Source organism: Tupaia chinensis, unplaced genomic scaffold (genome assembly GCF_000334495.1).
Source record: "Tupaia chinensis unplaced genomic scaffold, TupChi_1.0 Scaffold000081_1, whole genome shotgun sequence".
NCBI lineage: Eukaryota > Metazoa > Chordata > Mammalia > Scandentia > Tupaiidae > Tupaia > Tupaia belangeri.
In genome coordinates, this window is record NW_006159542.1 from 3903431 (window position 1) to 3915734 (window position 12304).

Here is a 12304-nt window from a genome sequence, read left to right on the forward strand (position 1 = left end):
ATAACTTAAAAAAAACTTGTAAAAAATTTTTGTTAGAGAGCGCGTGTGCTTGCCAGGGAGAGGGAGGGAGGGAGGGAGATGGAGAGAAAGCGTCACTAATAGGGCACGATCTGCTGCAGTTCTTTCTCTTCCGCTGGGATTTTGAGCACACACATGTGCCTGGTGTGTTTTTCGAGCTATCAGGTCTGAGATTTGATCTGCATCGTTGACCATTTGGGACCCAGCTCCCTTAGCCATCAGGCTACAGGGCCGTGCCCCACCAAACAACAACAACAACAAAAGTCAATTTTTTTTTTTAGTAAGAGAAATATCAGCTATACTAGGGAGGTGCGGTACAGGGTCGGATAAAAAACCCCCTCAGGGACCCCCGCCACTCAGGTTTAAAATTGATCCGGTTATGGCTAATCTTGTCTTGTCTCTGTTCACTCCTATGTCCCCAGCCCTGGTGATATTTTTTTTTCTTTTGGAGAGGTTTTCGCTATAGGGCGCGTGCGCTCGCCAGACAGAGAGAGACAGAGAGATAGAAAGCGAGAAATCACCCCCCAGGGGGGATGGCCATGCTGCAATCCCTTCTCCTCCATTCTCCTCTCGGGATCTTGGGCACGCACGCACACGCACCCGGCATGAGTTTAAGCCACCGGGTCCAGGACTTGAACCTCAGTTGACCACGTGGGAGTCCAGCAACATAGCCATTACGCTAACTGCTGGTCCTGTGATTTTTTTTTTTTTTAATGAGAGAGATTTTTGCTATAGGATGTGTCCGCTCACCAGACAGACAGAAGAGAGACAGAGACAGAAAGCAAGAAATAACCCCCCAAGAGGTATGGCCATGCCACAGTCCCTTCACCTCCATTCTCCTCTCAGGATTCTGGGCACTCACACACATGTGCCCAGTTTTCAAGCCTCCAAATACAGGACTCAAATCGTGGTTGGCAATGTGGGAGTCCAGCAGCATAATCAGTATGCCACCCGCTGGCCCCTTAGGAGTGATTTTTAAAGGTAATTTTAAAAACTTTTTTTTTTTGGAGAGATTTTCACTGTAGGGCGCGTGCGCTCGCCAGACAGAGAGAGACATAGAGACAGAAAGCGAGAAATCACCCCCTCCTCTCGGGATCTTGGGCACGTACGCACACGCGCCCAGCGTGAGTTTTAAGCCACCGGGTCCGGGACGTGAACTGCAGTCGACTACGTGGGAGTCCAGCGACATAGCCATTACGCTAACTGCTGGTTCCCTAAAAAACTTTTTGAAAGGACCAGCAGATGATATAACGTTTACATCACTGGAATCCCACATAGTCGACTACAGTTCGATTCCTGTTAATTCAGGATATTCTCATCATCCCCCAAAGAAAACACATAGCCGTTACGCAGTCACTTCCCAATCCCCTCACTTCCCGCCAGCCCCGCTGTTAGGAATAAGGCTGCTAGGAATATTTGTCATAAAGATTTTGTTTTAACAAAGTTTTATGTTCAGTTTCTTGGCTATTCACCAAGGTATGGAAGTGCTGGATCATATGGTAATTCTGTGTTTAATTTTTTGAGCAACTATCAAACTGTTCTCAACGGTGGTTATACCATCTCATGTTCCCACCCGTAATATATGGAAATCCAACTTCTCTACATGTTTGCAGAACTTGGTATTTTCCATTTTATTTATTTATTTTATCTATTTTTAAAATTTATTTACACTTGCTGGAGAGAGACAGAAAGCTGGAAAGTAAGAAATTACCCCCGAGGAGGGGTGGCTACATCATAATCCTTCCTCCTCCATCCTCCTCAGAATTTTTGGGGGCGTGCATGCACACATGCCTGGTATGATTTTCAAGCCTCGGGTCTGAGACTCAAACTATCATCAACAATAAGGAGTCCAGCAGCTTAACCGCCATGCCACATGCTGGCTCCTATTTATTTATTTTATTTAAAAATTTTATTTTGGGACCAGCAAATGGCATAATGGGTATGTTGTTAGACTCCCACATGGCCAACCATGGCTTGAGTCCTGGACCTGGAGGTTTGAAACTCACGCCAGGCACGTGTGTGTGCGTGCCCAAAATCCCAAGAGAAGAATGAAAGGGAAGGGATTGTAGGGTATCCATCCCCCTGGGGATAAATTTTTGTTCTCTCTTTCTTTGACTCTCTCTGGCAAGTGTATGTATGCATCCTGTAGCAAAAAATCTCTCTTTTAAAAAATTGTATTTTAATTGCCAGAGGTGTGTACACTCACTAGAGAGAGTGGAGGAGGAGTGTGTGGTCAGATCGCACCAGGATGAAGTGATATCCCAGATAATTTTGGAAAACATTTTGGCCTAGGCCTGGCCCTGTAGCACAGTGCATTGGGAGCTGGATCCTACACGGCTGACCACGTTTCGCATCCCAGCCCCGGAGGCTTGAAAAACTGTGTACGTGCCTAGAATCCTGAAAGGAGGGAGAGATGGGGGAAGGAGGATTGTAGCATAACCACACCCTGTGTGTGTCAGGGGGTGCTTTCTCTCTCTCTCTCATGAGTGCACATGCCCCCTGGCAATAAAAAACAGTGAGTTATTTGGGAGGGGCCAGCTGGTGGCATGGTGGTTAAGGTGTTTGGATCCCACACGCTGACTATGTAGTTCAAGTCCTGGACCCAGTGGCTTGAAAAACATGCTTTCCTTGGATGTGTGTGCCCAAAATCCCCAAAGGAGAGAGAAACGGAGAAGGGTTGGCAGTGTGGCAACCCCCCTCGTTTTCTGTCTCTTCTCTCCGTCTCTGGCGAGCACACTTGCCCTCTAGCGTATTAAGGAAAAATCATTTTGGCCTACAGGATACATGGGAGTTCTACCCTGCAGTCCACTAGCCTTTCTTGTGTTATTGTCTCAGTGTTTATAGATTAATAATGAAAATTGCCCGTTTTCACTAGACATCAGCTGCGTGCTCGGACCTGAGTTGAGCTCTTCATTTACGCGATCCCATGTCCACACTGTAGTCACATCGGATTTCACCAGCAACCCAAATGTCTATGCTTTAAACAGCCCAGCAAGTACTTAGTGTGAGGCTGAGAGTAGGTGTGCCTCCTGAAGGACGCTTGAAGTAGGAAGAAGCAAATTTCTTTCTTTTTTTCTTTTTTTGGAGAGGTTTTTGCTATAGGGCACGTGCGCTTGCCAGACAGACAGAGACAGAGAGACAGAAAGCGAGAAATCACCCCCAAGGGAGGATGGCTACGCCGCAATCCCTTCTCCTCCATTCTCCTCTCGGGATCTTGGGCACGCACACACACACACGCCCGGCATGAGTTTTAAGCCACCGGGTCCGAGACTCGAACCGTGGTTGACTACGTGGGAATCCAGCGACATAGCCATTACGCTAACTGCTGGTCCTGGAAGAAGCAAATTTCTGAAGCCATGTAACTTGGGGATAATAAAGCTTACTACAGAAGGAAGTTCTGTTTGCAGAAAGATTGACCCCAGGCTCCTTTAGATGGGAAGCTTCCTGATTAAACATGAGTTCAGTGTACTCGATCTGAAGCGTGAACAACTGTTGGAGGAGGTCCTCTGTGGGTTTAAAAGAAGCATGCCTCATCACTTCCTTGCTTCTTAGGGCTTCTTCCCAAGTCCTGTTAGGCAGAAGTCAATGAGAGGATGCTCAAGAGGACTCAGGAGATGAGAATGGAAAAATATCCACTGGGTTTGGTCTTTGCAGAGTCATTGGCGATCCTTGTTAAAAGAGCCATGTCTGCATCAGGTGAGGTTAGGTTAGAGAAATGCAGTACCGAGGCCAGTTTTACTTGTGGTGAGGGTGGAGGCTGGGTGCTGAGAAATCAATAAAAAAAAACGTTAAAATGAAGATAAGTTAATTCCTTTCAAAAAGGCTGGCCAGGGCAGGAAGGACGATGGAGAAGGTTGAGGAGGGTTGGCTTCATTTTTTCATGTAGAAAGAGAGCCTGCCGTGGAGACGCTGGGAATGGCGCGGGCTGAGCAGATGGTGAAAATACAGGGAAGAGAAGGTGTCATTAGTCCGTGATGACAGGTGCACTGTGGTGAACGAAGCGGTCAAGGTCACAGATGGACTAGTGAGCTTTGGGGAGGGGGCCATTGTACTGAATAGAGGGGGCCCGAGGAACGGAGGTGAGGGTGGTGCCCAGTAGGTGGGTTTCTCTGGAGGAAGCAGAGTGGTCAGGGATTGTCTGTGGATGCCTTTATACCTGGTTCCCACTTCAGAGGGTTGGTAATGGGTTTACCCCATGAAAAGTTGGGGTAGGAGAATGGCTGCCTAAGTGAACAGGAGACACACTGGCTAGTATAAAGGAATTATTCTAAAGGACGAGAGTGTCTCTGGTGTTTTTTCTTTTACCAAGTTTTTATACTGGGCTGGGTAGCCTGAATACCTGACCCACTGCTATACTCCTTTCTTTAAAAAAATAAATTATTTCTTCTGTGAGTGAGAGAACGTAGACCTCCAGCAAGGTCGTGATGCCATGATCCACCGTCAGCTAGCCCCAGGTCACAGGCAGCAGATGTCCTGTGTACGTAGACAGGTCTCCAGTTACAACCTGGACCCTTCTCACGTGGGTCAGCTTTACACAGCACTGTATTTTGCCACTGCGCCACCAGCCACACCCACCACCACTGCTTTTCTCACACCCTACCCAAGACTGAACCCTACTGGGTATCAGACTTGGACACGCTTGTACCAAGCCCTTTGTGGCTTGGTACTTTTATTTTTGACTTTACTGTCCTCTGTTTCATTTCCAAACGTTTTCTCTAGGCGTTTGAGGACCCTTGGTCTTGGGGCTGGCAGGTGCCGTGGTGGTTAAAGGCGCTGGATTTCTACATGGCCGACTACAGTTCGAGTCCTGGACCTGGTGACTTGCTTTCTCCCTTTCCCTTTCTCTCTCTCTGTTTGTCTGGTCAAATTAAAGAATAACGGTAACAAATATAAATAAATAAATAAATCTTTAAAAAAGAGAGAGAGAGAGAGAGAGAACCCCTGCTCTATTAGAAAGAAATTCTCCAGCACTCTTAGCCTCTTCTCTGAACCATCCCACCATCTGAAGGTTTAAATGATCACTGTTGGCCCTGAAGATTGGTAATCCCCTGAAGGTGCTGCCACTCTTACAACTAAAGTCCACACTTTATTGAGTGTTTATTCTATGTAAGAATTGTTCAAAACACTCTGTAGTAGCTAATTTAATCCTCATCAACCTAAGGAGGTTGGTACCATTGTTTTTTATTTTACACAGATTAGAAAGGCTGTTACCAAGAAGTTATGGAGTGGGACCAGCAGATGGAATGATAGTTACATCACTGGACTCTCACACGGTCGACTGCAGTTTGAGTCCCAGACCCTGTGGCTTGAAATTCACACTGGGTGTGTGTGCGTGCATGTCCAAAATCCTGAGAGGAGAATGGAGGAGAAGGGATTGCAGCATGGCCATCCCTCCTGGAGGGGCGATTTCTCGCTTTCCATCTCTCTGTCTCTCTAGCGAGTACACATACCCTATAACAACAACAACAAAAAAACCCTCCTTATAAAAAAAGTAGAAGAAGTTATAGAACTTGATTAAAGGCTGAAAGCCAGGAGGTGGCAGAAGTGAAAGATGAGGTTAGACAGCAGGACACCAGAGTCTTCACTTTTGAGAGAACTAAATACATGGACTTCCCTTTTTCTTCTTCTTCTTTTTTCTTTTTTAAATTGGCAGAGGGCATGCGTGCTTGCTAGGAGAGAGAGAGAGAAAGCACCCCCTTAGTGGGAATAATCATGCGGAGTCCCCTTCGCTCCATTTCTCCATTCCATCAGGATTCTGGGCCTCATGTACTCACGCCTGCTGTGTTTTTCAAGCTGCCAGGGCTGGGTTTCAAACTGCGGTCGACCATGTGGGATCTGGCACCCTAAACATGGAGCTATAGGGCCTGCCCAACATACAGACTTTCTAACAATCTTTCAGATTGGGGCTTTTGGATTCCCTGATACTTCAGATACTTCATTTCCAATTCCTAAATCTTGTAAAGATTGCGTGGTATAATTCCAGGTGGTTTCTTGGCTGTCCCACTCCAGGTGACTCCGTAGTCCGCAGTTTGGATTGCTGAGCCACTGGTCTTTCTTGCTGTTTCTTATTTTTGGTTTCTTTTGTCTCAGAGGCTTACACTTTAAAAGCAAAATGAACAGAACCCTTTTTATTGTCTTCTTAGGGGGTTTGAGGAGGTCGTGTACTTACATGCTTATGTTGAATCTCCCATCACTTGGACTTTGAACCGCTAGGTTAGTTTAGCAATAGTAGATACTAACTTGCCATTTAACATTTTAAAGACCTAAGGAAGCATATACTTGGTCATTTTTAACTTGTTTTATTCCCTAAGGAGATTGGCGTGTGTGTCAGGGTAGTCTGTGAGCGTGTCCACAAGCAGCATCATTTGGAGTGCCGCAAAGCAGTAAACCAGTCACGTGCACACTGCGCGGAGAGTAGATGGACGAACTGTCATGTGGTCAGTTACATAGGGTGTCACATGGAGCGGTAGGTGATTCTCCTACAGCTTTAACGTGTATTGATATGGTAGGGTCCAGAAAGATAGTGTTAATGACAAGTGCACAGCATAGTTCTGTTTCTTATGAAGTTCAAAAATAAGTCTTACGGTTATTTTTCAAAAGATACCACATGACTCCAAACTAGAATAATGTGGTTCTGTCCGTGCAGAAGACATTCACTAGACAGCAGCAGAAAGCAGTAGGACACAGCACAACACAATGATGTAAATCTGGTATGATCATTTTTGAATATTCTGAATACTGCTGTGGGTACCCAATAAAGCACACATTTGTAAACCAAATAAGTAGTCTGGCGTGATTATGAATGCTTCGTGTAGTGAATGCTAACCCACTGTGGGAATGAGCCAAAGTCCGAGAAGGAGGATCCCCAGAGCTCCAATAGACTGAGAAAGGGGATTCCCCATGCTGGAGAATTGGTTGTATGTTGGAGCGGCTGGTAAACAGGTAGGTCATTAAGTGAGGAGTGACTGTACCATATTTGTTCATACATTCAGCCGTCAATGGACATTTGGGTTGCTTCTGCTTTCTGGCATTGTTAACAGAGCTGATATGCTGCAGTCTAGTCAAATTCAGCCCCATTCCTTCCATGGTGGGAGCTGGCCCGATGGCTGCCACAGCAAGCTCCACAGCTCATGGGCCCTGGCTCCCCTATCCTGGGACCTGGGGATAAGTTTGGCTGTGGACATGGCTTTTAAATAAGTAAATAAATAAAATACAGAGAGAGCGAGAGCATGCATGCATGTGAGTGAGAAAGAGCGCGTGTGTGCAAGCTTGCTGCTGTGACCATTTATGTATAAATTGTTGTTTGAACACCTGCTGTTAGTTCTCGTGGGCCTATATCTAGTAGAATTGCTAAGCAAAATGGCAATTCTATTTTTAATTTATCGAGGAGCCACCAAACTTTTCCACAGTGGCTACACTATTTTCTACTCCCCTCAGCAATGTGTAAGGGTTCCAGTCTCTTCACACCTTCACCAATACTTGGTTATTTTCTTTTCCTTGGCTATCCTGGCGGGTATGGAATTCTCTCTCCCTATGGTCTTGATTTGTGCTTCCCTAATGACTAATGATGTTGAATATCTTTTTTTTTTTTTGGAGAGATTTTTCGCTATAGGGCGTGTGCGCTCGCCAGACAGACAGAGAGAGACATAGAGACAGAAAGCGAGAAATCACCCCCCAGGGGGGATGGCCACACCGCAATCCCTTCTCCTCCATTCTCCTCTCAGGATCTTGGGCACGCACGCACACGCACCCGGCGTGAGATTTAAGCCACCAGGTCCGAGATGCGAACCGCGGTCGACTACGTGGGAGTCCAGCGACATAGCCATTACACTAACTGCTGGTTCCCGATGTTGAATATCTTTTCATGTGCTTATTGGCCATTTGTATGTATTCTCTGGAAAAATATCCAGATCATTTGCCCATTTATAAGATTATTAATCATGATGGCGAGTGCATGTGCACACGTGAGAAAAAGAGAGACCAGCACCCTAGACAGAGTCTCATCGTGATCCCCTTTCTCCAGCCTTCCAGCATCGTGGTCATGCACCCCGTGTGTTTTCAAGATGACTCAAGGACTCAAGTCCATGGTTGGTCGATACGACTTGAAGCCCTGCAGTTGAGTTGACGGCTGGTCATTCTAAATTGCCCAAATATTGGCTCCAAGTATAATGGAGCAAGGCGAGCACAGGAAATTACATCGAAAATATTTTTTAGTATAAACCTGAACAAATAAAATTGACCTACCAAAGATGTCATTTTAGATATACACGGGTTTGCCTAATGTTCTTGTTTCTTTACTCACCGAGTTCTTCTAATCCTTGAGCTGGTAATAGAGTCTTAAGATACTTTTTACAAATTTTTGTGTGGTTGATGTTGACATTTTCCCATAGACCCTTCCTTATGTTGCCGTAGCTTTCCGATTGTGCCCTCTGTATCTGGCAATGTCAAGATACCGAACTACACGATCTCAGTTACTGGATACATCCCGACTCTCCCGTATTTCAGGGGCGGTGCTTACCGTGCTTTACTCCTTCCGTTTCCAAGTTGACGGAGCAGCCGATGCCCATGTAAAGGTCTGGCAGGTTCAGAAATACTGTTCTTGGACGGATGAGAAGTAGGAATTATTGCCGATGGTATTTCCTTCCACCACCTGATCGATGACTCTGGTATTTGTCTTCCTGTCTTCATAGCCGCTTCCTGAGAAGTTTGTGGTGAAAGGTGTCGTGGATCGTTTCTCAGAAGAATTTGTGGAGACCAGAAGAAAAGCTTTGGATAAATTCCTAAAAAGAATTACAGATCACCCTGTACTTTCTTTCAATGAACACTTTAATGTTTTCCTTACTGCTAAGGTAAGGACAGAATTTTGCATATTCCTTCCCCAAATTATCTTTCTCTTTTTTTGTTCATTTGTTAAGGTTTTTGCCATAGGGCCCATGTGCTTGCCAGAGACAGACGGAGACAGTGAGAGAGAGAGTGTGAAATCACCCCCCCCCCAGGGGGGATGACCACAATGCAGTCCTTTTTGCTCCATTCTTTTCTCGGGTTTTGGGCACACATACACATGCGTCCAGAGTGACTTTCAAGCAACCAGGTCTGGGACTTAAACCATGATCAGCCATGTTGGAGCCCAATGCCTTAACCTCTACACCACCTGCTTGCCCCCCAAATTAACCATTTTTATGGCTCTATGCCTTGCCTTGCATTGCCTTGCCCATCTGTCCGTCTGTCCATCCGTCCGTCCTTCCTTCTGAGAAATAAAGACAAATGCTCTCTACAGGATTTAATGCCATGGTCCTCCAGCCAGTTCGGATCATGGTTGTACGTGGGTACGCACACTCAGCATTGCACAGTGGTGTGTTACTGTTGCACCACCATGACTGGACCTCTAAGGCTGAACTTCCTTACAAGCTGTTTTCATCTTTCCCAAACCATCTTTACGTATAGTCCGCTACAGCAAATATCATAAAATTGCGTTATGTTTTTATGTTCATTTGCACTTTTGGTCCCATATATTTTAGAATTCATAACAACCCCCTCACCCCCAACTTGCAGCAGCAGAGGAAGTTAGGATATTTTCACTTGCCAAAAGCAGAGACAAGTGTCCTTAACACTTCCTGTCACAGGTATTCCCCAGTCTGACCATGGGCATCGGAGGGAAAGAACATTATTGAGTGTTTGCTAAGGGTGTTCTTCACAAGAACTGTGGAAGTGTTTACTCGTAGCCTCATTTTATAGACAAAGAAACTGAAGTGCAGGGAGTTTGACCTTTCAAGTGGCATCCCTAGGATCTGACATTGATTCCTTGTGGCTCCCAAGACGGTGCTTTCCTGCAGTATCAGTCTGCCTGACCATCGCTTGCAACCTCATTCTCTCGAGTGGGCATTTTTCCAGCATTTACCAGAAAAGCATTCGCATTCCACACAGTTACCAAATTCTGTAATATTCAAACTTAAGTTGGGTGTTTGCCAGTTTTTCTCTGCATTTCCCTGTTGGCAGAACTGACCTGAAACCCTGAGGCTCTTCACTCTGGTTGTCTACAGAAATGGGGCCACATCCTCAGGTTCTCATGCTAGCTTCCGTCAGCCCCACGTGTTTAGTTTCAGGTATCACATTCCCACATTCAGGCCAGACAATGCGCTCCATATTGGCAAGGGTAGTGAGTTCCAGAAACTTTCTGGTTTTCCTTCTCAAAGTGGCAAAATTGAGAAATATTTACAGATAACATCAAATGCTGTTAAAGGCTTTCGAGAAGGCTCCATTCTCTACTCAATAGAAACCACATGGCAAAGTCCTTTAGCTTTGTTTGAACTCTGTTGGCATTTGGCCTGTTCATTGCATTCCCGTTCATCGTCTTTTCTTCCCAGGTGCTATTTCCCTGACAGGTTGAACTTGTACACTTTTTCAAAATAAGTATTTCCTGGTGAACTAATCTTTAAGTAGGGTTCTTACAATTTATAGTTAAAATAAAATCCATCTTGTTTTCTAGAAGTACAACTTACATCCCTACCCAGGTTACATTGACCAGAAAACACCAAACTTAGTCATCTTTATTGAATAGAAAAGAAAAGAGCTTTTGCCTTGGATCTTTTGTCATTAGGAATCTGTATGAAGAATAAGTAGGAAAGGTTGAGAGAGATTGATTGATTGACTTCTCTCTGTGTGTTCCAAGCAGGATGAAAATTACTCTTAAAAATACCTTAAGATCCTTCAATGACAGTCAAACTCCAACTTCACATGAGTAAATACAGGAGAGGTGACCCTACAAAGAACAAATTCTAGCCCTAGCTTAGTATTGAACTAAATGCACTAAGTAGCCCTATTTTCTTGTTTTAAAAATCTTTCAATTGTAGTTCAATACATGAAATTTACCACTGTTTTTCTCTATTTGCTACAGAGAGCGTGTGCTCACTGGAGACAGGGAGAGGGAAAGCACCTCCCCCCCACCACCACCACCTAGGGGGGATGGCCACGCTGTAATCCCCTCTCTTCCGTTCTCCTCCTGGAATCTTGGGTAGGCATGCACACACACCTGGCATGATTTTCAAGCCTCTGGGTCTGAGACTCAAACTATGCCATTGGCCACGTGAGACCTAACCACCCCAACCACCGCACCACTGGCTGACCTGAAACTTTACAAACACCTCCACCGTACCATGTGTATAGTTCAGCTGTGTTGTGTGTTCACTCTGTTGCGCAACTGATCTCCAGAACTTTTTCATCTCGCCAGTCCCAGAAGTCTATACCCATTCAACCACAGCTTCCTGTTCCTCCTCCCTCCCCCCAGTTTCCCATCCTTTCATCTTTTCCCTCAACATACCTTGAGTAACTTGGTCTTGTTCTTCGATGAGCTGCTTACTCGTTCTGCCACAGTGAATGCAGAGAGAATCCAGCTTCTCCTTGTGGTGCTGTGATCTTCTTACACTAGCAGCGTCCTTACGCCAGGAAGGCTGGGCAATGTGGGGGAAACTTCAGCTATGTTCACATCCGTACTTTCATCTTTGCAGAATGGGTATAGCAAATCAGATAGGTTCTACCACATTTCAACGTGTGTATTAACCAGCTTAACTAGGGACATCCTTTCAGAGCTGTGTTTAAAGTAGAGCTTATACAGTCTGACAAACCCATTTGAGTCTAGCCCTGCTCCAGAAATTACTGTGTATGAAAGCATTTTGGAGAGCTCTGAGGCTTCAGGTACGAGCTTGTGAAGGGTGGGTGCCTCTGAGAACGTTTCTTGTGTAGAGCCTGGGAGGTTGGAAGGAGAGATGGAATCTCGAGGGCATTCTCTCAGGTGGTTTGACTTTGAAGGAAGGGAGAGAGAGAGAGGGGTTAAAGGGTTAGGGGATTGCTACGGTTTGTAAGATGGGGGAGCCTTACATATTCTACATGCCAAAGGATTGCATGTTGAAGATATGGATGGGAGAGGGGTAGGACAGGAGAGGGGATAATTGACAGAGCAAGAGGTTCAGTTGGGGGAAGTTTGTGGGTAGGAAAGGGTGGAATTGAGAATAAAATTGAAGGCTTGGGCTGCTTCATGCAGGGAGTGAAATCCGGAGTCTGCACGTAAAGTGTGGAGGCTGTGGCCTGAAGTCGTGTATCACCTAGGGAGGGGCGGCTGTGTTAACCCTGACTTCCTTATTCTCTGCTGTGTCCCCACATCAGGCTCAGATTGCCAGACAGCTATAGCCTTGTTCCATGTTCCCTCATCTCCCTGTAGACGTGTCCTTCTAGGATGGGGAATTAATGCTCTGTGTTGGGTGGATGTGAGGAACAGACACCCGCCTCTTTT

General features: G+C 45.7%; 1 protein-coding gene and 1 non-coding gene across 2 annotated transcripts in view; both read left to right on the forward strand.

The window, feature by feature from the left end:
• SNX30 (sorting nexin family member 30) overlaps positions 1 to 12304 on the forward strand; it is a gene marked incomplete at its 5' end in the record, with an annotated part of 139372 nt that overhangs the window by 77445 nt on the left and 49623 nt on the right. Inside the window, 1 exon segment of the mRNA XM_014585526.2 lies at positions 8709 to 8867. Coding sequence (XP_014441012.1) covers positions 8709 to 8867 — 159 coding nt within the window.
• LOC114006774 (small nucleolar RNA SNORA5) lies at positions 7070 to 7204 on the forward strand. The gene has a single exon (XR_003548457.1). It is a non-coding gene; the product is annotated as a small nucleolar RNA SNORA5 (small nucleolar RNA).